A 27,600-nucleotide genomic window follows, 5' to 3' on the forward strand; every position below is an offset into this window, starting at 1 on the left:
TTATTATACCTGAAATTATCCATTTCTCAGAATCCACAGGTTTACTATAAAAGCTTATTGACAATCAGATGTATGACCAAACTTGTATTTTAAGGAGATAAGTAACAAAATGGAAAGGCTTAAATAACATCTGAATAATTTGATAAAATAAATGTAAATTTGATCAAAACTCAGTGTTTCAAAATGTTTAAGTGAATGAAATAAGAAGATATCTAGATGAATTATAGATCTTTCACTTTATTTAGAGGTCTCATTTTACCCAGAGTGTATTTCTGAAAATTCATACATATACTAATACTATATTGTGAAACTTGTACCTACCACGAAGACGCTGGCTTAGGACTGAGGCCATCATTGAAGGCATTTCCAATCCTTGAAAACAATTTGGAAACTAATATTACCTCCCCTCTTTCTGAATATATTCAGAAGTACTTTATTTCTGAAACATATTAAGCCAGTTCCTCTTTCGCACGAACTGTACCCCCATGATCCATTTACAATCCCATTTCCATGCTTACCATCCTCTAAGTTCTGAGCTGAGCTCAGGGCCAACAGAACCACTGCCAACACAGCTAACAGAATCCTGACTGTAGCCATGGTGTCTTTCTCCTTCGATGCTGGAGGGACTTTGGACACATCATTTATAAGACCAGGAAGGAAGCCTGTGGATTGGGCGCTTCTCACTTGCATCTAATTTTCCATTTGAGCCTTAGCCAGAGTTGCCTTAAAAGTTTGATCAGGCTCTTCAAGGAAAAGCCAAGAATTTCTTTAAGGTCTTTAAAATAAGTGCTTATTCTCCTCAACAATTAGTTCTCATTATAAACAATAGTAACTGTCTTCCATGTTTTCATCTCACATTCAGAACTATGGTTCTCTGTTCTATTTCCAGACCTAACATTGCTCAAACTCTGCACACACCCATTTCTTTCAAGTCCCCTTCTCATAGAAGGAGCCAACAGGATCATCATGAAATGAAAGGCTGATGATTCACAAGATCAGAACACAACAAAGCATCAAGAAGGAGTCAGCCGATTATCTTATCTGGCTTGAGAAAATGAAATAAGTTGCCAGTAAGAGACCAAATCCCACTTTAGACTTCTGAAAATTATAGTTATTCAGAGTATGCTTGAGTTCATAAACTGAACAGACTATGAAACCTTAAAACTAGAAATTATCACATTAATGAGTGCACTGGGAAATAGTATCTATGCTGTAAGACTCTTTGAGTAAATAAAAGTGCTTAGTTTGGAAGGAGAAGAGATGAATAAACAAGATAGTCATTCTTGTTGTATGGTACAAAGAACAGTCTTGTTTCTATATTCTATAATATACAAATCTTTTTGATAAAAGAAGGAAATGTAATTGTTTACAAAAAATAATTCTTAAGGATTATTTATTTTAAAAGTGTGCTAAATAAATTTTAATTATCTTAGAATAATATAAATCTTTTTAAAATTACTAAAACTTGAAATAATGCATTGAATTCCCCAGGGAAATCAATTTCAGCCACTGGACACGTGTAGCAACTAGGGTATCTGTGATCAATTGGAAAAACAGAGTCCTTGATGTAGAATCACTTGTGTCCAGCCATCTCCTTAAAATGAATCAGTGGAAGTCTTCTCCCTTCCTTGAAGAAAAAGACAAAGGTTGCATGACTTTCTGTTCACTCAAATAGTCAAAATCTAATTTGATATAAAACATAACCTCGATTCTATGCATTCAATCCAGTTAAAATCTCTACCACAAGTCTGAGTAGGACATGGTTTTGAGTCATTTTTTTCCTCTGTCAGCTAAATCCTTCTACCAAAAATAAAATTATTAAAATTTATTTAGGCAAGTCACTTGTCTCCCGGCCAAAAGCTACTTTCGGCTTTTTTCAATCCCTTATTTATCTGTACATTCTTTCCCCCATCTCCAAGGAAATGTCTTTCTCTTTTGGCTCTTTCTCCTAAAAAGATGTCAAACTGTTGTCACATATCCTTGAAAATTTTATTTTAATCTTGCTTCTTTTGTAGGATATTTCTGATTTTTCTTTCACTTCACTCCCAGATGTAAACTTTGTTGTAATACTGGCTTTAATTGTTTGAAAAGCTTTTGCTATGGAGCTCAGGCTGGCCTCTGAACTCATGGTGATCCCCCTGCCTCAGCCTCCTGAGGGGTAGAATTACAGGCATACACCACCATATCTGGAATCCAGATGTAGTCTGTTTTTTGTTTGTTTGTTTATTTTGTCTTTTTGAGACAGGGTTTCACTATGCAGTTCAGGCTGAACTTGAGCATACTTTGTGCCCAGGATGGCCTCAAACTCACAGCAGTCTTCCTGCCTTGGCCTCCCAAGTACTGGAATTACAGGTGTGCACCACCACATCTGACCTCAAATGTAGTTTTTAATAGTCTACTTTGCTTCTTTCAGTTATTTTCTCTTCATCCATGCATCATACCAGTTAGATACAGTGGACTGATAAGTACACAAATCATAATATGTGTATTGTACTTCAAATGTACAAGCAATGTTCTAAGTGTGTAAAATGTATAGTTACCACTCATTTGATGCTTACATAAGTATCATTTTTAAATACCTAAATTATTCAGTATCTTTGTATGTAATTTAATCATATATACAAATGAACTTGTTTCGCATTTACATTCACTCATTGAAATCTGGCTCCCTCCAGGCGTGGTGGTGCAGGTCTGCAATCTCAGCTCTTGGGAGGCTGTGGCAAGATGATTGCCAGGAGTTTAAGGCTATGATGAGCTACATAGTGACATCAAGGCCAGCCTGCAGTACATAGTGACATAGTAATACCCTGTCTCCAAATAAATTCAGTCAATAGTTTCTTTTCTTCCTTCATTATTTTTTATCTCCCTTTATTTTTCTAATACATAATATTGCTTGATATTCACAAAGGTTCATGACTTAAATACATATTTAACAATTGTTTCACTCATTGTTCTGCATGCAAATTTTCTTTTTTGTCTGCCTTGCATCTTTCTGATTTAGAAATTACCAGTCATCTAAATCAGAAATCTGGAATTTCTTACCTTACTCCTATCTACTAACTTTATTACTATTAATTCTGTATTTTCTATTTATTATTTCAACTGTTAGGACCCCACTTGGAATTTCAGCTCCATCTGCTGGGTGGAGGAGTATAACTTTTTGACCTGTCTCTCTGCCACCAGTAACTGCAACCGGGGTGTTGTTGTAACTGAAGTTACCACTTCTCATGTTGATTGGTTGTGTCCATTTGAGTAAGACAGGCTCAATCAAACTGGCTCAGCAATTCCACACCTTATGGTGTGAAAGACCCACCTGAGGATAGCTTGCCAGCTGGGTATTATTAAAGGAAAATGAAAAAGAATGGATTGGCTTCTGTTTCTTGAGAGGAGCTCCAGTCTCTGCCTTCACTTTGGACATCATTGCCTAGTTTCCACTGCAGACTCCCAGCACAGATCCTTCAGCTTTCTGGTTGAGACTCTTCAGCCTTCCATCTCAGACCATCAGCCTCCTGATTCAGACTTGCATGGGACATTGCTGGGAGCTCCAGACCTTGGATTAAATCTTTTGGTCTCCAGTGTACAGACACCCTACTCTTCCTCATCTGACTCTGTGGGCAACCATTGTAAACTACTCTTGTAAATTCTTATATACTTTTATACCTGTTTCTTTAGTAAATACTGATTAATACACCACCTTAACTTTTCTAAAAGTAGTTCAGTCACAACATTGCTACGTGAAACTGAATCAATATGATATACAAGTCACTTCACAATTTGAAGGAGCTTCCTATGTTGTTATTCTGCCCAATGGTAATAATTTATAGTAACTAAATTAGTGTCCTCATTATGTCTTGAAAAATGAGATATTGTTTCATCTTGGTGACATCCTTATGATAACTTTTAAGTCTTGGATAGCCTGAAAGCATATTTTTCTCTCTCATTAGATAAATAAATCTAAAACATTTTTAAAAGTTTACTCTAATGTCACTTTTGTTAAGAAGCCTTCCTTCACTTTCCTTAGTGAGCAATTAGTTAAGAATTTTGCAAGGCATTGATATTGATATCAAATCAATACTTAGAACAGCTATATTTTGCCTGCATGTGTTTGTATAAACTAAATTTTCACAACCGTTATAGTGGGAAATTTGTCTCATCCACTTTGTGTCTCTAGCACTGAACAACACCCTGGCATCTGAGAACGCTTGATAAATAACAGTTGGATTGAACTTTAACTTGGACTTAATAAATAATTGTTGGACTGTTCAGTCTTAAAGATAGTACCTTATAATTATGTTTTCCCACTTTCTCATCTGAAAAAGAAGTGCTGGGCGGGGGTTCTAATTTAAACTGGTCAATTGTGTTTTCTCTTTCAATCTCCTCTACCTTGTCTGGCATTTCATTTTTATAATTTTGATTCTCCTTCTCTGGATCTTTGATCTTTACTAATTCCTCTACCAAGAGCCAAAACAATCTGGTTTCATTTAGCCTAAAAAAGCAAACCTCTATCTATGTTTCTAACCTTTTGAGCTACACCAAAGATTGTTTTTGCAACTACTGTTCACTTTAAATGTGTCCTGAAATGACTCCCTCCAGAGGTACTGCTGTATCCTTGAGTGTCAAACGTGTAATGTTTCCTTACAATTTTTCTTTTTTCCATTTTGCTCTGAAATGGAAGACTCTTGGTTCCTCATTTTTAGAAATACTTATTAGTACAAGTTTGTAGTAGATACATGATTTCATCATGGAAAGTTGGTACACATACATAACACATCTTAATTCTTTTAATCCACATCCTTTGTCTTCCCTTTTTTTTTTTTTTTTTGTTTTTTATTTGTTTGTTTGTTTGGGACAGGTTCTTGCTGTGTAGCTCATGCTGGCCTTGAATTTACTATGTAGCCTCGAACTTGCTGTGGTCCTCCTGTCTCAGCCTCCTGAGTGCTGGGATTAGAGGCATAACCCACCACGCCTGGTTCCCTTCTTGATTCTCCTCCTACCATTTTTCTTTCTTTTCTTTTCTTTTCTTTTTTTTTTTTTTGTTTTTTTTTAGCCATACCAGGGATTGAACTCAGGACCTCGCGCTTGCCAGGCAGGTGCTTATGCCACTGAGCTAAATCCCCCAGCCCTTTTTCTTTTTTTTTCTACTTAGTTTGAATCTTTACTTTGTCAGTTCTTAAGGGCTTGGCCACTGTACATATTTACTGCTTTCCTTGTAGAGAAGCACTGCTGATTAACATAACAGTGTGTCTGGCTAAAAATATCTTTCAAATTCTTTTGCTGCTATGGATGACCAAGATGGGAATGATAAGCATGGCTCCTTTAGGGGTTATCTGAAGCCTAGTGGGCAGTGTTTCTGAGAAAGACTTTACTTAGAGTGGAGAGAAGAAGAGCAGATAAGTACTCATAGCATAATATTCTAATAACTACCATTTTTACTTTATCATATTTCTGCCTGAAATGAAGATATAATGCTTTACATTTTAAAAGCCATCTTGTAATATGCAGCCATAACAGAAGCATAAGTATCCATAGGTTTAAATGCAGAAAATATCAATATAGAAAGATTTCTAGTCTCTAAGAGCATACACTAAACTGCTTTATCAGCCTGGTCTTGTAATATTTTATTGTATGAACAAAAATAATTAGGCAAACTGCTAGAAATTACAAATGCAGGAGAATGAGTACATTCCCAACTGAGCCATCCCATCGCTAAGTCTGTCGGTGTCAGACAATCCCATCACTGTCACTTCAGTGGTCACATCTGCAGGAATCATCTCTGCAGCTCCCAATTGTTGGGTACAATGTCAACCTTCAAGCCAAGTACTTAGGTGACCAGATGTTAAGAAAATAAGACTTGAAGGCATGACTTTCCTCTTCATAGGCCTAGAAAGGCCTATCTGTAATGGATAAATATGAGGCAACAATTCACCATTTGCTACAGAAAGAATGTAACAGTGCCTCTCTAACTGGTGAATATTGCATGATGTTAAAAAATTCTGAGGATACAATTTCAAGATGGTTTGTTTACAGAGCTCAGGGATAAAAAACCAAAGGCTAGAATTTATCTTTTCCCTAAGATTTGTCATTAAGGAATCTTGTTAGAGAAAATTGTGCTTCTTTCTCCATGGCCAGATGACGGGGAAAGGGACCAAGGTTCACAGGCACAGAAAGGGAAAAGACCCGTGTGGTGGCTTCCCAAACTCTTCAGCAGGATGGGCAAGAGCGGTTCTGAAGACAGGACTGCAGAGTCTCTTTTGGACTCACACATAACTTTCAGATCTGTGCTTGGATATACATGTCAAGTAACGCGGTAGCTACTTGGAGATTGTGGAACAAAGACAATACAAAATCTTCTGGTTTGAACTCATGGAGATCAAGGCCATCCTTCCCTTAAGAAATGCTATGGCTAACCTCAAGAGTGTGCAAAAAATAAAATAAAATAGCAGACAGCAATGGCATTTCCCATTCTCTACATTTTTAAAAAGTGATGCTTGGAGCTATGGCTTCTTCACAAAACTGGCTTGAATAATTTCTGGTCTACCATAGAACAAAATAAAATATAGTAGTTAAAATAATTCAGTAGACATGAGAGTGTATCACACACATGGAAAGATGTCTAATCTATACAGTCAAACATAAACAAAGATTGATATTATCCCATTTCCCTAATCTCTTCATTTTCATAGCTATATGAAAAAATGAATGAGTGAAACAGATATTAGTGTCCAAAAATATCTAAAATCACACAAAAACTTTATAGATTTTTTTACCAGATATGAAATTGTGATGGAGACTTTTTTCTCTTTCTGTATCATTTGTTTTACAATGATGTGTGTGTGCGTGTGTGTGTGTGTGTGGCATTAGCAGATTTATCATGCAGAGTTAGAAAATAAGAGAGAATAAGAAAAAGACTCCAGTTTGAGTAATTGAATGGCCATGATCCAATCGATATAAGAGACTCAGATTGACTATGGTGTTTATTTATATTTAAAAGTACTAATAAAATAAAGACGTTGGCCAGCAGGCCCTGGTCGGGTAGAATCAGAGGAGCACCCCACAATTTGCCTTTTCCTCAACTTCCTGCTTCCTCCTTTGCTTTTGCCAGGCTCAGATCTCGGATGTTAATTATAGTTCCAGTCTAAGCTTTGTTCCAGTCAACACTTGGCACATTGCTTTCCATCCCCCAATATTTAACTTGCGTCAGGCCTTAATCCTACCTGGCTCCCTGAGGTTGTGACATTTACCTGTTTTTACCTGGTAATTGACCTTTACTATAATTCCTTAATTACAGACCATCCTGCCCAGTGTAATTTTACTTTCACCTTAGAATTAATAGGAGCCAAGTCCTTACTTTCAATGTTCATACACCCGAGGTTGAGATCAGTAGTAAATATTTTATAATTAACTCTTAGCAGGCCCACGTTATATACCCAGAGTATGACCTAAGTTTTTTTAGCTAATCTATTATTTAATCTAATTCTGAAAAACTTGAAAAATAGGTGCTATTATCTGTCCAATGTTATATTTATAGAGGCTGAGGTATAAATTGTATTTGTCAAATAGACTCTATACCTGAAATTTGATTTGGGTCCATTTATCCCAGGAAAAATCTGTACTTTACCCACTACATTATACAATGCACTATCCTCTGTTGCTTCTTTTTACTACTCTGGCTCATTTTAATTTGCATTTGATTATTTACTTATAAATTTCTCAAACAGAAAACAATTTCTGACCAATATTCCTCAAACACAAAACATGTACAAGACTTTTTACTTTATATTTATTTTCTACTTTTGAGTGCTACATAAAGTCCAATGTTGAATCCTATGCTCTTGAGTCCTCAGTAAATTTTTACATGTTTTTGAGTTTGAAAGAAATATTCAAAATGCAAATTATGTTACCATTGTAAGACATGCAAAATCAAACATTATCTCACAGTACTCTTTTTCTTTTGAATTATTTTTTGGCTTCTGCTATTACAAAATGTTTCTAAATGGATGAAATTAAGAATTGCTGCAAGTATGTGAAATGGTAAATATTTCAATGAGTTGAACGTAATAATTTTGCCATGTATATGTATCCCTAAACAATAAATATATATTGTTTATCAATTAAAAAATAAAGGGACCCCTAAGCCTCAGGGCAAACATGGCTCATTCATCTGGAGTTCATTTCATACAGAGATTTTAGAAAGATAGTTTTATATTAAAAGCAGATTTATTGTAGAATAGAATCCTCATTTCTTTACATCTGTAAACCAAAACATCACTGAAAAAAATTTTATTTAAACCTTACAAAGCCCCATGAGTGAAAAGGAGAGTTTTCCTTCTCCTGTGCATGACGAATTTGTGGGCTCAGAGAGGACACATGAAACAGTCTCCGTGTTGCTCATAATTATTTCGGCCATGTGTTTCCACTGCTACTGCCAAAACCCTCCACGGGATCTGTCCCACGGCTGCTTGGTATGACTCACTCAACAGTCCTCTGACCAGCTCTGTGCTCATGCCAGAGCTGTGTACACCAAGTGCCCACTGTATACCCCTTTGCCTTCTGGTCAGTGGACAGCCAGGGACTCTAAACAGGCTGTGTGTGGGGAGCGAGTGGAGGGTATCTAGGATTTCCCCAGCACCTCTCAGTATTTGGTCTATACTCATGCGGGGCTGCTCACAGGTTACAAGTGCACACTGATTCTGACTGGGTTTTGCCTGCCGTCAGAGGGATGACCTGGGTTTCCTGTCTGTCCCACATCGTTCTCACATTCACACAAATACACATGTACACCTATTCTGCCGGCCTCCAGGCTGGCCTTCGCTGGTGCCACACATCCTTGGTGGACCTTAATTTTTAATTAAGCCAGGACATTGGTAGGCAGAATTGTGTCACCACCATGCCTGCAATTGCCCAGGGCTTGGATGTGAATCAAAGTCAAGTATCACCAATCCTCGCTCTGTCTGCAGACCTAGGATGTCCAGACTGCCAGCCTTACAAACCAAAGAAGCATTTCAGCCCCTTGCTGGAAAGATAACACTGGCCCCTAAGAGGTGCCTGTTGCCTCCTAGACAGAGCCGGCTTCCTCTCCACTAGACTGGAGCTTCCACCCAAGCCTGAGGTGTCCCAAAAGATGCATGGCCCCCTCAATCTTGCAGGCTAATTGGGAACAATAAGCAAGTCCTTATTACAAACAGCGTTCGTCTAAGCCCCCATTCTGCGATGGGTGATGGATAGAACTTAGAGAAAGAAAGGGAGTTAGGTAGAGCTCAAACCTTCCAGCACCCAGACAGCGACTCTCTCAGTGACCATTGTGTTTACAGGACAAGACACTTTTACACTACAATGCTTGCTTCTAGCAGGAGCCTGTCAGAATCCCACTCTTCCGCCTTAGGAAAGAAAGATGGAGGTTTTTAAAAATCCCATACTACCCAAAATAGTCTATAATTCAATTTCTATCAAAATTCCAATAAATAGAGTGCTCTATATTTCAAAAAGCCAGATGAAGGGATTTGGGGGCTCAGGAGTGACTCTGTGGTAGGGCCCTTGCACATTTAATCCCCAGTAACCACTCCCAACAAGATTTTGATCTTGTACCTATAGATAAAAGCATTGCATTGAATTCTGCACGTGAAATTTGCTGAGAGTAAATATTGCATCTTATCATAAAGTCAAAGGTAGCAATGAGAGGTGACAGATGTGTTGATGACTTCACTGTGGTAATAATTTCACAGTGTATACGTATAACAGAACATCAAGTTATACCCTAAAATGTGAAAAAAGACACAAAGCCGAAGTAATATTTTAACACACATATTTAACCTTTAGTAACTTGAGCTTCCATATGAATTTTTACACATCATTAAGAGAAAAAAAGTAATGCAATAAAAAAATGAGCCAAAGATATAGCACAGGAATTTCATATAAATGCAAACTTGTGTGGCCATTAAATATGAAGAAACACTCAACCTAATTAGAAATGCATATGGGACAATAATGATACAACCAATCACAGGAGTGCAAAAGTAAGGAAGGCTGCCAGTTATGGTGGCATAAACCTGAAATCCCAGTGCTGTGAGAGGCTGAGGCAGGAAGATCACAAGTTCAAGCCCAACTTGGGAAATTTAATATCTCAGCAAGATCCTGACTCAAAATTTTAAAAAGTCAAAAAAGATATGGGACATAGCTTATAGCTTAGTGCAAATGCCCTAAATTCCAAATATCACACACACAAAAATTGTAACAGTGACCAACAGGATCCTTTTGTCCACATGCTTAGCCAACACGTATCTTTGTCTTTGTCTTTTGGTAATACTCATCCTAGCAGTTATGAGTGTTGTTATTTGGGTTTTTTTTTTGTTTTTTTTTTTTTTTTTTTTGCCTTGTTTTTGTACTCCTGCGAAGTGAACTCTGGGCCTTTACACTGAGCTATATGCCCAGCCTTTTTCTGTTTTGAGACAGAATCTCACTAAGTCACTAAATTACCCATCCTGAGCTGCAAATAAAAGTTGATAGCTAAACTACATAGTTCAAGTTGATAGAAAGCAGTTAATATAGGAAAGAGAGGAAATAGATAAAAACAGAAATAAGTTGTGTTATTTACGTGTACCAATTCTCTATGATGCATGTAATCACTGTGTGCTGCAAACACGTACCAATTAAAATTTAAAAATAAAACTTCTCTAGAAGCAAGTCTTTAAGAATTGCAAAACAGAAAGCATTCCAGTCTACTAAGCAGCTAACGTGATCAAATAAAACTTTTCACTAGCATTTTCATCAAGCTGTCCTTCAAACTTCAAGTTGAAGACCCGCTATGTTCAAAGCCAAAGAGAAACAGAATCAGCTGCTTCTCTTCACCCTACCTGTGTGCTTGCTTTCCTTTCAGGGCTAAGGACGCAGCAATCTGTGACCTAATGGACTCAGTAAAATAAAATCAGAGTTACAGCTTCATGGAAAAGCGCATCAGACTCAAATATTGAGACACATAATATAACGCTGAGCTGTTTGCAAAGCTTGGCCTCTAACTTTTACTAAATACAATTTTACCTTTTACTTCTGTGCTTTTTAATCTGGAAGTATGTGATTATGAACGTCTGGTACTATAAAGGATTATTTTAAGATTTGAAATGTCATCTTCAAGAAATTATCGAAAAACATATGGGTATGCAGAGGATTCTCTGCCCAGCGTTCCTTCCTTCCCAAGGTAAGAACAAATCACAGGCAGGAGTTGTGGTACTCTCCTGTAATGCCAGCACCCTAGGAGGCTGAGGTAGGAAGACTGTAAATCCAAACCCAGCCTGGGTAATTTAACGCCTTACTAAGACCCCGTCTCAAAATAAAATACAAAAAGATCTGAGGATACAGAGGCCCTGGTTTCCATCCCCAAAACCAAAGAAAAAAGTTAGAAAAAATTTTTAATCTTTTTGTTCTTTGGATTCATACAAATTACTCTCCATATGGTTCTATATTTTAATGCCATATTCCAGGGACTGTCTGCGCCAAACACAGGTTTCATTAAATATTTAATGAGTTTCAAATTACACAAATGTAAACATTTGTACCTAGCAGTTGCCATCACAAAGAATGGTTCCCACTGATCTCGCTAATTTCCTATATGCTTTGACTTAGCAGATAAGGAAATGTCAATGGCTTGGGTTGCTTCCATATATTTACACAAAATAAATGTTAAAAGATTAGATAAATATGCAGTGAAAGATTAAAATAACACCAATTTTATCACAAGACAAAACAACTAACTTGTACAGCGTGTGGACTTTCTGAGTCATCTCCAGGCACCTTGATGACCAAATTGAGGCATGTGTCTTCTGAAAATTTCCCAAGATACCCTTAGGTTCTACTATATTATAAAGACACTTTTTCCCTACTGGTCCAAAAGCCCTTCAAGGAAAGTAGAGACCATGTGCTTTCCAAATTCAGGTATTCCAACACCTTCAGAACACTGCTGACATCACCATGCATGCAGAGGGTCACTCCCTTTCCGTCTGTCATTCAGTGACTGCAGTGAGAGGATGATGAGGGTGATGTCACCTATTGCTCACCTGTGTTGTTGATTGTGGAAGTGGATTGAAAATGGCAAGAGCACCAGAGGATGCATGTATCTTAGTCACACTTAGCGGTATGACAGCATTCCATACCACCTCTGTGGTCACTATCTTTTGTACAAGGATCATTGGAACAATATAAGAAAAATTTACATTATTTGCCAGGACTAGTTCCCAGGGCAGGGTCTACAACTGGCTTGACTTGAGTCTTGACTGCACCTCTGTTGCTCTGCCTCAAAAGATTTTATAAATCCAGGATACCTACCCAGCCTCTCCTCAGTTGAAGAGAAAGGAAATTGGTTCATTTTTCACTTTCTCTGTATTTTTATTTTTACAGGGTATTTAATTCCATTAAAAGATATGTCCAAAGCCAGGCATGATGGCACATGCCTGTAATCCCAGCACTCAGGAGGCTGAGACAGGAGGATCACTGTGAGTTTGAAACCAGCCTGGGAGACAAAAGGAGCTCAAAGCCAACCTGAACTGCATAGTAAGACCTTGACTCAAAGAAAGATGAAAAAGGAGGAAGAAGAAGAAGGAGAAGAAGAAGAAGAAGGAGAAGGAGAAGGAGAAGGAGAAGAAGAAGAAGAAGAAGAAGAAGAAGAAGAAGAAGAAGAAAAAGAAGAAATAATAAGCCCCAAATCTCCTTAATTATAAACTCCTTTTCTATTAACTGATATCTCTTCTTAAATCGTGTCTTAAAGACACTACAATCTCTACCAAATATATCCTGTTTCTGAAAGAGCTATGTTTATGACAAGATTTTATCAGTGTTGTTGATTTTGTTTTGTTTTGAGACAAGGTCTTGCTATGTAGCAAGTTCAGGTTGGACTTGAAGTCACTATGTAGACCAGGGTGGCCTCAAACTCAAGGTGATCCTCCTGCCTCAGCCTCCCAAATTCTGGGATTACAGGCATGTACCATTACACTTGGCTTATCAGCTTTTATAATTCTGGAAAACATCTGAGAAAATATTCTATATAGTTCATTCTTCCACTATACTTGCTTTTACAATTAGTTTATTCAATCCTCTCAACCCACCTCTGTAATTGTTCCTCAGCACTTGCCTTGTTGATCAGATTAGAGTGATGCCTCTCATTCTCCTTTTCCTTTTTCCCATCCTTGCTACTCCATGCTTGGTTGCAATTTCAGGAGGTAGAGTTGCATTAAAAGGATAATGGAAAACTACAGTGAAAGTTTACGTTTAAAAAATTTTGGATGACTTCCAGGAAGATGGTGCAGTAATGAACAGCAGAGAAACAGCCCTTCTGAAATTTGATGTCCAGATGCTGAAAAATAGTAACATGAGGGAGAGAAGGAAGGAAGTGGATCCCTGAGATGCAGCAAGGATCTGAAGGAGAATTGAAGTCCATGGAGAGATGAAGAGAGACACCTTAATGCAGAAGAAGGAGTTAGCAAGAAGCAGCTTCGCCCTGAGCCCTGACTGACTGAGAAGGGTGACTCCAACCTGGAGATGGGCAGTGACTACCTGTGACCCCAGAGGTCTCTGTGAAAAAATGTGCCAGTGGAACAGAGCAGTGAACGCTGCAGACTGCAGTGGCTGGTGAGCTGTTTGGGCTCACATGTCCCCCAGGAGAGGGCGGTTGGGACGCAGAGCAGCTGTGTGCTGCTCCATCTAGTGGCTGCCAGCGTCAGTGTGAGGTAGAACCAAGTTCAAAGAGCCAAGGAGGTCACAGAACCAAATTCAAGCCAGAAGGAGGCACACAGAGTGTTACAGGCTGAACAAATCACATTCTGGCCTCACAAGCAGAAAGCACCTGAAATATAGTGGGATGGAAGGTTGGCTGGGATTGTCCACTACCCCACTGTACATCTGCGGCAGGTTTGCTGGAATTAGTCAACATGGATCTGCCGACACCCTAACAGTGACAGGAGAGACTCCCTGAAATGGACATTTGCTTCTTTTTTTTCTTCTCCTTCTTCTTTTTCTTCTTCCTCCTTCTCCTTCTCTTCCTTTTCCTTCTTCTTCTTTCTTTTCTTGATTTTTTTGTTTTGTTTTTCCTTGATTGCTGATTCTCGTCTTTACAGGAGTATGAACATCATTTCTATTTTTCTGGTTGTCATTCTGTTCTTGTTTTTATTTCTTCCTTCTCTCTTTCTCTCGTGTCTTCTTTACCACTTTCCCAAAGTCTGAATACTCCTTTGTCCTCCAGCCTTGCTTCTAATCTGTTCCTCTTCTATGTCTCTGTTTTTCTCCAACCTATTTTTAATTTTTACTGAGGGTAAAATTGCCGTTATTTAAAATATATTTGTGGTATAAAATTTTCTGGTTTATTTTAGATTTTGTTATATAATCACAAATATAATTCATACTGTTAAAAGTGGAAAATTATACTGGAGGCTGCATCGCCAGGCCTGGCCTAAAATAAAGCCTTTGCTCCCTAAAAAAAAAAAAAAAGTGGAAAATTAATAGTTACCACAGTTTGTCATTTTCTAGGCTCTGTTTGACTCTGTCATTATTGCTGATAGTCCTATGTTAGCCAAGTGACATAATTGTTCTAATCAGTTGTTCTTCCTTGTATGCCAAAACTGAGACTGTCTAAGGATCATAAAAAATACTATAGACCAGTGCCAGAGAACCATGATGTAAGACAGATAGGTGACAACTTCTCCTTTTCAAAAAACTGAAGAAGTTGGATCATGCAACAGACTCAAAATCCAAAATCCAGATACTCCAGGAATGTATCTCTGAGAAGTAGTCATTTCCTAAAGGTGCTAAATACTAGCAATAAAGCTATACACCATGAGCAATTTATAAGCATCAACTCAGGAATTAAACTTAAAAAATAGAAAACAAGAAGACATTTAACCAAGAATTAACTCCAGACTTCCAATTCACTAAAGACAAATCCAAGGTATAGTGGAGAACAACTACAAAACCATCTACCTGAACTCTTTGAAGTGATCACAGCAGAAGTAATGGAGCAGATGAATGAAACTGTAGCAAAAAGTCAAATCAGAAATAATCTCTTAGATAACATAGAGCTGGTGACCACAATGAAAGACATGCTTAGTGATTCTAGAGCAGATACAGATTTTAAAAAAGAGGAGCTTAGGAAAATCATGGAAACCATGCACAGCTAACATAGAAAAGAAACAGAATCCATGAAACATTCAAACAGATAATCAGGAGATTAAAAATTCCATTGAAAGCGTACCCAGAAAAATGAGCCAATATGAGGACAAATATCACACATAGAAGACAGGACAGCAGTTAGTGAACATGAAAAGGAAGACTTCTTAAAAATAACAAGGGAGGGCTGGGGATTTAGCTCAGTGGCATAAGCACCTGCCTAGCAAGTGTGAGGTCATGAGTTCAATCCCCAGCACACACACACACACACACACACACACACACACAGAGAGAGAGAGAGAGAGAGAGAGAGAGAGAGAGAGAGAATGAAAATCAATCCCATAGTTGCCAAATGATGCAAAGAAAAATGACAACAGTGACCAGAGTCAACAAAAAAAGCAGGACATAGTGCAAATGACATAAAAATCCTCTTCACAGAAGAAATGGCAGAAAACTCCCCAAGTCTGGGGAAAGAATTTGACACACAGATAAGCAAGGCATATAGTTTCAATTTTTCATGCTCAAGAAAAATCTACATCAAGGCCTGCAATAATCAAGATTTCAAATTCAACACATTAAAAGCTGGTAAAGAAAAGAAACAAATTACATATAAAGGAAGGCCCATTGGAATCCAAAAGGCTTGACAATGCATACCCTCAAATCAAGAAGACAAGCCCTAAAATAAAACAACTTCCAACCCAGATCAAGTACCCTGAAAAACTATCTTTCAAAACTGGTGGGGATTCCATGGGACTGTGATAATAAAAAACAAAACAAAACAAATAAAAAACTGGTGGGGAAAGAAGATACTTCCATGAGAAAGAAGAGCTGAAGAAACTCATGAGCACAAATCTAGCACTCTAAAATGTTCTGAAGGATATTCTAGAAACAGAAAGCAAGGAGTGTGACTCCAAGAACCACAACAGAACCAATCCACCAGCAAGGCAAATAATTAAATGGAATGGGAAAAAAGAGGAAGCCAACAACAGAAAAAATAACATGACAAGGATAAGTCAATTCATATCAGTTTTAATCTTCAATGTAAATGGTTACAATTCACAAATAGAAAAAAATACACTGTCAGAGTAGATCGAAATGCAAGATCCAACAATATGCTGCATAGAAGAAACATATTTAATTCAAAAAGAAATTCGTAGACTGAAAGTCAAAGGATGGAAAATAATACTCCATGTGATAGAAACCTGGAAAATTCATAGGTAGCTATTCTATTTGTAGGCAAAGTGGATTTCAAGCTAAGACTGATGAGAGACAAAGAAGGTCACTACATCCTTGGAAAGGGAACATTCCAAGACAAAGAAATAACAATTATAAATATATATGCACCCAATTCAACTGCACTCAACTATATAAAATAAATATTACTGGACATAAATAAAACAAAAATCAAATAAGCATTAATTCAATTGTAGTGGTAGATCTCAATACCCCATTGTCACAAATAGGCAGATCAACCACACACAAAAGAATCAACAAAGAAACATCAGAACTGAGCCAAACTTTTGAACAAATGGACTTATTAAATATCTTCAGAGTGTTCCACTCTATAACATCAGAGTACATATTCTTCTCAGCTGCGCATGGGACATTCTTCAAAATAGAACATATACTAGCTGGTAGAACATGCATAAGAAAAACCAAAAGAATTGAAATTATCCGATGCATATCATCAGGCTATAGTGCAATGAAGTTGGAAATCAATGACAAAGTGGACCACAAAAGCATCATAAACGTATTGAACTTAAGTAGCACCCTCCTGAACAATCAATGGGTCACAGATGATATTAAAGAAGAAATTAGACAACTTCTGTAATTAAGCAATAATGCCAGTGAAACATACCAAAACTTGTGGAATACAATGAAAGTAGTCCTGATGGAAACTTATAGTGGTGAATTCTCATAAGATGCAGAAACAATTCCAGACATACTCAGCTACCTTATCTTTGAGAAATGAGCCAAACACCTTCACTGCAAGAAAGATAGACTCTTTAATAAGTGTTTCTGGAAAAACTAGCTTACCATATGCCAAAGATTAAAACTGGGCCTGTTTCTTTCACTGTGTATTAAACTAAAATTGAAATGTATCAAATATCTAAATATTAAAACAGAAATGCCAAATCTGCTATAAAAGTGAATAGATAGAATCCTTGAAGACATTGGTATAGGCAAAGACTCTCTGAACAAAACCTTGATTATATAGAAAATATAAAGAATCTGTAACTGGAATCTCATCTTTTTGTTTTTTGAGACGGAGTTTTGCTATGCAGTTTGAGCTGTACTTCAACTCATTTTGTAGCCCAAGTTGGTCTTCAATCCTCGTGCCTCAGCCTCTAATGCAGGGATTACAGGCATGTGCCACCACACCTGGCAGTATCTCATCTTATTAAAAAGCTTTTGTACAGAAAGAGAATCCACCAGCAAAGTCAAAAGACAACCCACAAAATGGGAAAAAATTTTTGCCAGCTGTTTCTATGACAAAGGATTACTATTTAGAATATATAAAGATCTCAAAAAATCACCCCCCCCCAAAATTAAAGGCCCAATCCAAAATGGGAATCTAAAATGAAATCTTCATTTGAAGAAGTACAAATGACAAATAAATATGTGAATAAATGTTCAACATCACTGATCATTTGAGAGATGCAAATTAAAACCATGCTGAGATTCTATGTCACTCCAGAAATAATAGCTATTACCAAAAAATCAACCAATAGCAAACGCTGTTGAGGCTGTGGGGGAAAATGAACTCTTCTGTTGGTAGAAGTGTAGATTGGTGCATCCACTGTAGAAATCAGGAGGAGATGCCTCAAAAAACTAGGACTAGAGGTCTCATTTGACTCAGCTATTCTCCCTCTTGGTCTCTTCCTGAAAGAATTAAAAGAGTCATATCCACAGTAATATATATATACAACCAAGTTTATAGTGGCATTAATTTGTAATAGCTAAATCTTGGAAACAACCAAGATGACTACCAACCACAGAGTGTATGAAAAAGATACAGTATTTTTATATAATGAAATATTACTCAGCTTTAAAAAGGGTGATCTTGAGGCCTTCATAGGGAAATGGAGCAACTTGAGGCTATTCTCATTAGTGAAGTAAATAAGAATCATATTTACAAATATCACATTGTATCTCTAGTATAAAAAGTAATAGAAATGTAGAACTAATAAAACCCAAACTGTGTAATTGCTATTGTGAAAAAGAGAGGAAGAAAAAGTGCTCTAAAGAATATAACTGCATGTATGTTTAAGTGTATATGATTGATAACCATATTACTAAGTTTTTGTTGGATTGTTGCGCAGAATTGTTCAGTCTTGATGTTTGAATGTCCACTTTGTATGCTTTACTTTTGTAACTTGAACAACTATGTCTAAAAGGACAATATGTAATTTATCAACTAGTGATTTCTGTTTTTTTTTGAAATTATGTATTATTTCTACCCTTTTTCTGTTTTGCTTTTTAAAAACAAATACAAACCATGTCAAAATGGTATAAAGTTTTTTTTAAAAAGCCAGAATGAGGAAGTTAGCTTATCACAAGTATTTTATGACAATAATGGAGAACTAACAAGTTTCCTTTGACATGAATAGTAACAGCATCAGAGAATTTAAAATTTGAAGGCAGTTTATAATCCTGTTTCTGAAAGAGCCATGTTAAGTCAAATGTCTCCCTAATGTTTCAGTGCTGAATAAGGTGACAATGCAAGACTTATGGGAGGGCACACATTTTAGAAATGTTACTGTGTACAGGTTGTGAAGCTGCTATCAGGAATTCACAGAGAACTTAGCAGGCTTAAAGGACAAACATAAAATGAAATTGTTCCTGGATCCCTGACGAGTAGACATGGGATGATATGTTAATCTAATCTGCATTTTCCTAGTCTCTAAACTCCAGGAAAAGGGAAGCCTGGCCAGCGGCTACTATGTGAGATGATCATGTGTGAACGTCATAACTTTACCACACCTGAGTGCAGACTTATGCATTCCCTGGGTGTCACAGCCCCTGGCTGGACTCTGTTCAAAGCTAAGAGAAAGAAGAAAAGCGACTTTAAATCAGGAGTCTACTCCTCTTCTGCTGGAGAAATCTGAGGACAGAGAACAATAACATTCCCACTTCTTGGGGGTGGGTTCCAGAGACTTTGACCTGATGAAGTTTCTTCAGCCAAAACCTTTCCCCTGCATGATGCACTGTGAATTTCACTGTGTTCTGTGCTGCTGTGATAATTGTGATAATAGGGACTGAGGGTTTAGCTCAGCAGCACAAGTACCTGCCTGGTAAGCACGAGGCCATGGATTTGATTCCCAGTAAAAAAAAAAAAAAAAAAAAAAATTGTGATAATGTAGCTCCTGCTGTGTTTCTTACCTGTCACAAGAATGACAGCAGTGAAAGACTAAAGTAGCACAAGCATCCTTTCCAAATGGCACAGACAGCATCTCTGAGGAGGACCAAGAAGAGAGCTGGAGTGAAAACACTGGCCTTGCACAAACTTGAAAAGTTCAATCCAGTAGTTCCCCTAAATTCAGAACTTAGAGCCTCCATTTATTATTATTATTATTATTATTATTATTATTGTAGGTTGGCATAACTGACGCCATCTTGAGTCCTGCATTTAACCAGTGCCCTGTATTCCGGAAAATGGAAAATCACTCAGGGTATAAGCCCTATGAGAATAGCAGAATGAGCTGCTCCCATAGGAGAATAATTAACCTGTTCAACAAAGAAGCAGGATACAGGTGTCGACCAAAAATTAATGTAAGATTCTAGCTAAATTGTTTCCAACAGGGTGTCTTTTTGTGGTTCTCTGTTTAAAAGGTTTGTAATTTTCCTGTTCAGGGCCACTCGGTGAGACTCTAAAATGGGTCCATGTGAGTGTTCGCTGAGCTCAGCCAATTAAATTCCAAATTTATCAGTTTGGCTGCCTGGATTCCTATATTGTTAATGAGCCCACTTCAATTATTATTAGTAGAAGTAGTAGTTGTAGTATTTTACTTTTAGCACTGAAGCAGAGACAACTGAATTAAATGGTCTGTAAAATAGGCTTTTGCAGTGCATGTTCAAATGTATCTCTAGGTGTGGAAATTGTCATTTTACCAATTCCCAATGAAAAATTACAAAAAGACTATCTTAGAGCACTACAAAATGACTGATTGAGAGACTAGATCCTTCTGAAAAGGAAAACTCCCCTTTGGCTGTGAGGAGCAGAATCTAAGAGTGTAAGTTTACATTCTGAAATCAGATGGTATTTTAGACTCTGTCTTCATCTCTTACTAGTGGCTTCATTTGGGCAAACTAACTCGGCCAAGCCATACTCTTTTCCCTTCTAAAAGAGAAATAAATGGTAGTGATTAACCCGCAGCTTCCTGAGAGGTAAGCAAGATTATGTAGATAAAGCTCTTTGCAGACACATTATGAACATCCAGTCAGTACCATCGATAGTGAAATGACCAGGAAATGGTTGCTCCCGAGAAATCTTTGGGGGTATTTACAACTGAATTTAAATAAAAATCACCTCCCATCCTCTGACAGCAGGGAGGACAGGGGTGAGCTGGGTCAAGCTCAAGAGGAGATCAAAACACAGAGAGCAGAGCACGGTCCTGTCTGGACAGGGCTGGAGGCCGCTCTTGGAGAAGCAGAGAGGAGGCCGCGCAGTCCTATCTTTTGTACAAGCTGAGGGTGGAAATTACAAAACAAACAGGAGAGTCGCGACCAGGGGAGAGCTGAGAGTAGTATATTATTAGAAACAAACCAGAGGAAGAGATTGCACCACTGCATGGTGCCACGAGCGTGTGGGACAGAGCAGTTCAGGGCACACTGACCCGATGACCACTCTGATATTTTTAGAAGTAACACAAAAATAGCCTCACGAGGGAACAAAGAAACAGTTATTTTTGACCCCGACCGACTGGGTTACACTGCACTCTCTCCCTGGCTTGCATTTTTGCAGCCCGCAGCAGGCGGCAGCAGATCCCCCTCGGGGCCCTGCTATCCGCACTTTCAACCCGCAGTGTCAACGTGGCTTGCAGCTGCCAAGCACCCCGTGAGTTTAGTCTTGTCCTCCCAAACCCTCCGGAGCTCGGGCTCTTCCTGCTCCCACTGGGCTGGCAAGAACGCAGCCTCTCAAGGCTGCAGAGCGTTATGATTTCAACACGTACAGCGCCCAAACCTCAGTTTAGTGCTGTAAGTTCTTTGAGTTCATTAACAATGGATATGAAACGAGCTGGAAAAGAAGAAACAGGAAAGAAACTGGAATTTGCTAAGGCGCCGCTGGGTTGAGGTAGGGAGGCACTGCTGCCTCCTTCAGGACGCGCGGAACCACGTGCCTGGCTGAAATGTCCGGGTTCAGTAGGTGCTGACACCCAAGCTTACCCGCCTGGTCGTGCAAAGTCACGTGTCACCAGCTCCCCGGAAAGCACGGTGACCGAAGCACCTGAGGCTGCCTCGGAGGAAATGCCAAGCAACCGGCCTTCGGTCCTTTCGCTGGTCTGAATCACACTATCTGGAGAGGGAGACACTGGAAATTCAGTTTAGAAAATGTAAAAGGATGTGACTGTGGACGCAGTATAAAGGGAAGAACAGAATGAGAAGCCGCTGGATGTGACATTGTTTTTATGCAAAACCAATGCAAAAGGAATTTTGTTGCAGGAGATGAGCCTGGCTCCAAGTGAATTCAGAAGCGGGTAAGAATCTTCTTTTTCAAATTGGAATCCTCAAGGTTCAGTACACTGCGTCCAGCGCGCCATCTTGTGGTGGAAACTGGAGAAGGCGCCGCCCGTTCTATTCATGGCTCTTCCACCATGGCCTTGCAAAAAAACATACTTGTGGTCTAACCAGAACCAGTTAAACTACAGCTCCTTTAAAAATCTAAGTTTTAGCAGTCTGATTTTATAAATCTAAGCCTTATAAAATGAAGCCAAAGAGCCTAGCATGGTGGTTTACGCCTGTAAGTTTAACACTCTTAGAGGCTAACGCAGAAGATTGAAAGCTCCAGCCCAGGTGGCTGGACTCGCATGCATCTGCCTGACCTGCTTAGGGCCCCATGGCGGAGGCCAGGTGGGTGCAGTGGAGAAGCCGTCAGGACCCCAAGGGCATCCTCCTGCCTCTGTGCCCGTTCCTCCCACCCTGCCCTGTACTGTAGTCTGTGTCGAGCTAGTTGACAAAATTTGTTGCTTAAAACAATTAAAATTTTAAGAAAAAAAAGTTTTGTTGTCGTTATTGCTTTTGTTGACAAAATTTATGTAAAATAGACACAATGAGCCTGGTGTGGTGGCACGTGCCTGCGATCCTAGATCCAAATTTGAGGCCAGCCTGAGCTACATAGCAAGACTCTGTCTCAAAAGGCAATAATAATAATAATAATTACTTTAAAAATACTAAAATAAAATAGACATATAGAGCTTCCGAGGGCATCTTCTATGTCTTCCAACTTTTTCTTAACAAATATTTAATCTAGTCTTGGCATGGTGGCACATGCCTGTAATCCCAGCACTCAGGATGCTGAAGCAGGAGGATCACTGTGAGTTTGAATTCAGCCTGGGCTGCCAAGTGAGTTCAAGGCCAGCCTGAACTGTAGAGTGAAACCCTGTCTCAAAAAGACAAAAAGAAAACTCAGCTATTTAGTCTAACAGTCCACAATCTTTTTTTCCTCTGCTTTTGCAGCACTGAACACTGAGCCCCTGGCCTTGCCCTGAGCTACATCCCCAGCCCTTTGTTATTTTTATCTTGAGACAGAGTCTTGCTAAGTCACCCAGGCAGGGCTCTAACTTGAAACTTGCACTGTGGCTCACTTCTTAGTCTTTTATCCATCATTACTTTTTCATGATGCCATTATGAGGTTTTTCTTTCTTTGTTTCTTTTTTATTTGTGTGAGATAGAGTTTCACATCAAACTACATCCCTAATCCTTTTTATTTTGAGACGTTATCACAATCCTCCTGCCTCAGCCTTCTAGAATATTAATATTAGAGTCATGCACCACCACCACCAGTTTAATTTCAAAAATTAGGTGTAATACTCTTACATAGTGACTAGAACGTAGTTTTTACTTAATGACTTCATTTATTTTCATAGTGCAAGATGTTGTTCTGCTCCTGTTTTACTGTGACAGCTGAATCAGTTTATCTAACTAGTTAACAGTGACCCTTTAATATGTTGAGAGAGAAGAAACTGATGGAAATTTGTGTTGCAGTAGAAATACCGGCTACTCAAATGAATAATTAAGAACTAAAGGAAACAAGAAAAAGTAAAATATTTTAATTCAGAATACCTTGGCCCTGATTTGCTAAAATCAATTTTTACCTTTTTAAATATTTGCTCTCTTTTTTACGGTAGAGGTATTAAACTCAGGGACCTCTTCCTGACTGACATCCCAGGATCTCTAAATTGCTAACCTGCCCAGGCTAACCTTGAACTTGTGATCACAGTGCCTCAGCTTCTCAAAGTATTGGGTTTACAGGTGTGCAGCACCAAATTGATTAAAATTTGCTCTTATTTTGTTCTTGATTTTGTTGTTTGTCTATTTGTTTGTTTAAAGACAGGGTCTTACTATGTAGTTTCGGTTGGTCTTGAATTCACCATATGCATCAGATCATCCTCCTGCCTCAGCCTCTTGGAGTACTAGGTTTGCTGGCACCACCAGACCCTGGTCATAGTGACCTTTAAAGACGGGGCTAGGAAAAAGACACAGACTTAACTGTGAGTAGGTCAAGTTGGGTTTAATAGAAAATGAAAAGCAGGACCCTAAAGCTTGGCATAGTGACACATTTACCACTCAGAAGGCTGCGGCAGAAGGGTGACAAGTTCAAGACCAGCCTGGGCTACCTAACAAGGTCCTGACTCAAAGATAAAGAAATAAAGTGCTGGGAATGTCACTCAGTGTGAAGAACAGAGACACAGTACCCAGTGTCTGCCCTCCAAAGAAAAGGGAAATAAAGAAGAGAGCCACAAAGCAAAATAGAACAACTTCCCCAGTGGCAATGGGTTTAAATACCAGTGAGAGTGCCTTCTAAAAGTGTTCTAGAAAGTCAAAAAAATGCATATCAGTGTACAGCCATAACAGAATTAACTGTAAAAGAAAAAGTAAGTATATTTGCACCACTATTCTTTGAAATGTCCAGAAGTTAGAGAGAAACTCCTGCTGGGAATACAGATGTAGTGGTGCACATCTGTAATTCTAGCATCCTGGGAGGCTGAGGCAGGAAGATCGATAGTTCAAGCCCAGCATGGACACTTTAAGCATTTAGTGAGAACCCATAGTGAGAATAAGATAAAATGCTTCAAAGAAAGTGCCCCCAAAAGGGGGAAAACTGTAGAGTTCATATGTGAGCAAATATGTGGTTTCCAACATTGTTGAAAGAGAAATTGAAGAATTAACCAAGAGAAAAAAAAACACAATGAGTAACAGAAAAATTAAACTGGATTTAGCGAAACACTCTACCCCTAATCCCAGCAGTATGAGAGGCTGAGGCACAAAGATCACAAGTTTGAAGCCAGCCTAGACAACATTGGCAAGACTCTCTCAAAAAAGGGAAAGGGTTTTAGCTCAGTGCAAAGGCCCTGAGTTTGATCTCCAGTGCCACCAATAAAAAATAAATAAATAAACAATAAATGAAGGGTTCCAGGAACTGGTATGTACTTGTAGAAACAGGAACAGGAACCAAGCGCTTGAATTTGGGGTAATAATGGGATTAGCAAGGATAAGCACTTCAATCCATGATTTTCACCTTGCATTCTTACAGAGGTGCCTTTTCCCATCCTCATCGCAGTCCGGGAAGTTTATATTTGCTATTCATGGAAATTTTATTGGAATTCTAGTGAGTTAATTTCAATCTATCACTTCTAGTGCAAACCAAGGCAAGAATAAAAACACTAAGGCATACTTATATTTATGGACAGCCAGGGTTCCTGAGTCCAACCCGCAGGCACGTTTATCAGGACAAAGGTCTAGACCCAGGACCTAACCCAGCTTTTATTAATTTGTAAACAAGGCAGGGTTTAGGGCCCGATTGACTGTGAGATGGTGAGTACTGTGAGTTGGGCTAGGTAGGAGGCCAGAGAAGGCTGTGCAGGAGGACCAGTCTGCACAACACAACTGAGGTAGCCTTTAATGTTTAGGCGGTGGTGCTTCAGTTCGGATGCATGAACCTGTTCTGCCTTGGGGAGTCACAGACTCTTATCTCACCGACCGCAGCCCTGGAGCGCTGGCTCTGTGTCCCTCTGCCCTCAGCCATGTAGGGAGACATTGGGGTGGGAAACAGTGACTGTCATCTGGCTTCAAAGATTACCCAGGGGCACCTCAGCCAGCCCTATTTACATTGCTTAGAGCCCGCTGAAGGGAAATAGCTTAGCCAGCTCCGCACATGTCAGCACCTGGAGATGGGCCAGATTTAGCCAGCCTCGAGGACACCGCTCTGTATTGAGGGCGAGCCATCAGGGGGTGCTCTATGCATCCTCACTTTGGTTCTTAAGTTTAGATGCCCAGCACCACACCAGGAAAAGAAGGAAACTAGAAACAATCTCTCCAAGAGATAAAAACCCAAGGGGGTGATGGAAGGAGAGCGTCTTGGCACAAGTCAGAAGCCTGAGGGTAGTGGTAGGGCTCAGATTCTGGGGCCTCGCCTATGGCATCAACAGTGACAAGAAACAGGAGCCTGCGGTCGAAGGCATTCATAATGACATAGCAGAAAGAAACTCCCGACTTGCTAGGTGTTCAGTAGACATTTATGTTCTCTAAAATCGAAGAATGAATTTTAGCAGCAATGGAGGTCAAGAATAGAATCTCTTTATTGAGGAAAGAAATCTCTGTCCCGAGTGGGTTGCCAAGGACCTCATCCTTTCTAGGGATTTTTATAGAGCAAAGCCACAAGGTGAGGTGGGTCTAAGGTGGGGAAAAATGGGAAATCACAAAGTGGGCATGAGGTGGAACAAAACTGTGATTAACCAGAGAGATTATGCCGGTAATTGCTCAGGGACTGTTCATTAATTTGAGATCAAGTGGGGAAGCCAGTCATGTAGTCGGCAGGAAACAGAACAAGGGCTTTTCCTGTGGGGGCTGGGTACTCTTCCTGGCTTCCTCAGGGTGAGGATACCTATTTACAATATCTACCCCTCATGCTTATCCTTAGGAAGTTTACTGGTACATTCGTTGCATCTTTTGTCTTGAGGTCTGGCCCTGAGGGGAAGTGTCTGTCTCCTCACAGTTGCTGGGTGTCTCCTCTGTCTTCTGCCCTGGCTCCTCGGAGGGCCCAGCCCTGTCAGACTGCCTAACATGTTCCTATCTAACTTAGCTGTCTCTAAGAGATTCTCAGCGGAATGTGAAACTGTGGGGCTGGTTGGCCCTGTTTCCACACCCTATACACACACACACACACACACAGAGAGAGAGAGAGAGAGAGAGAGAGAGAGAGAGAGAGAGAGAGAGAGCTGGGAGAGCACTGGTACACAGGAGAAGTCTCCCTGTGCTGACCAAACGGTGGCTTTCCAGTCACCTCCCCTGCAAAGTTGCAGGCCAAAAAGAGAACCTCACACGCTGTAAAAGCCTACATGGAAGGCTAGGGATATAGCTCAGCAGCACAAGTGCTGCCTGGCCAGTAAGAGGTTGTGCATTCAATCCTGGTACCAGAAACAAAAAACAAACAAACTGCATGGAGAGAGACAGAGCAGAGTGAGAGGAAAGAGTTCAAGAAAGAGAGGGGCTCCCCACAGACAACTCATCAGAGAAAAGGAATAGACATGTCCAAATCTCCAGGGCTGGAAAGGAGTACTGCCAGCCTGGTGGTACACACCTGTAATCCCAGCACTTGGGAGGCTGGAGCAGGAGGATTGCTGAGAGTTCAGGGTCAGCCTTGACTACATAATGAGTTCAAGGCCAACCTGAATGAAACGGTGAGACCCTGTCTCAAAAAACCCAAAAGTTGAAAAGAAATACTATATGAGTTATTTATCTAAACCTAACTAATCAGTAGGAAATAGCAGCTAACTTTCTGTTTACAAGCCAGACATGGGGGCACAGGCTTGTAATTCCAGCACTCTAGAAGGCTGGGGCAAGAGAATTGCGAGTTTGAGCCCAACTTGTGCAAATTAACAAGACACTATCTCAAAATTAAAACAACAAAAGGCTAGGGGTATAGCTCAGCATGAAGGCCCTGAGTTGAATCCCCAGTACTACAAAAAATAAAGAAAATAATTAAAGTTTTTAAAAGGCGTGGGGATGTAGTTCAGTGGGAAAGTTCTAGGTTTAATTCCCACTACTAAAGTGGGGGAAACCCTGTTTACAAATCTCAGTGTAAGAGTTCCAACCAGGCATGGTGGTGCACCCCTGTAATCCAGCACTCAGGAAACTGAGGCAGGATTGTGGGTTCAGTGCCACCCTTGCTTATTAGGTAAGACCTTGCTTGTCTCAAAAAACAGAATAAAGCCAAAAATAGCAACAGAAACAAAA

At 39.4% G+C, this 27,600-nt stretch overlaps 1 protein-coding gene across 3 annotated transcripts in view; it reads right to left on the bottom strand.

Annotated features, from left to right (window-relative positions):
* Nucleotides 1-27,600, bottom strand: part of LOC101787037 (mesenchyme-specific cell surface glycoprotein-like) — a 35,880-nt gene that overhangs the window by 4,772 nt on the left and 3,508 nt on the right. The window contains exon 1 of one of the 3 annotated variants that reach the window (XM_023565385.2): nt 519-629. The exons of 1 other annotated variant lie outside the window; for it this stretch is intronic. In XM_023565385.2, the coding sequence (XP_023421153.1) occupies nt 519-597 (79 nt within the window). In that variant the 5' untranslated portion in view covers nt 598-629. Of the gene's footprint in view, nt 1-321; nt 384-518; nt 630-27,600 lie in introns of those variants that run through there. One more of the 3 variants, XM_063238186.1, reaches the window with a different exon arrangement.

Source organism: Cavia porcellus, unplaced genomic scaffold (genome assembly GCF_034190915.1).
Source record: "Cavia porcellus strain 051 isolate PalLab524CR breed Dunkin Hartley unplaced genomic scaffold, mCavPor4.1 scaffold_27, whole genome shotgun sequence".
NCBI lineage: Eukaryota > Metazoa > Chordata > Mammalia > Rodentia > Caviidae > Cavia > Cavia porcellus.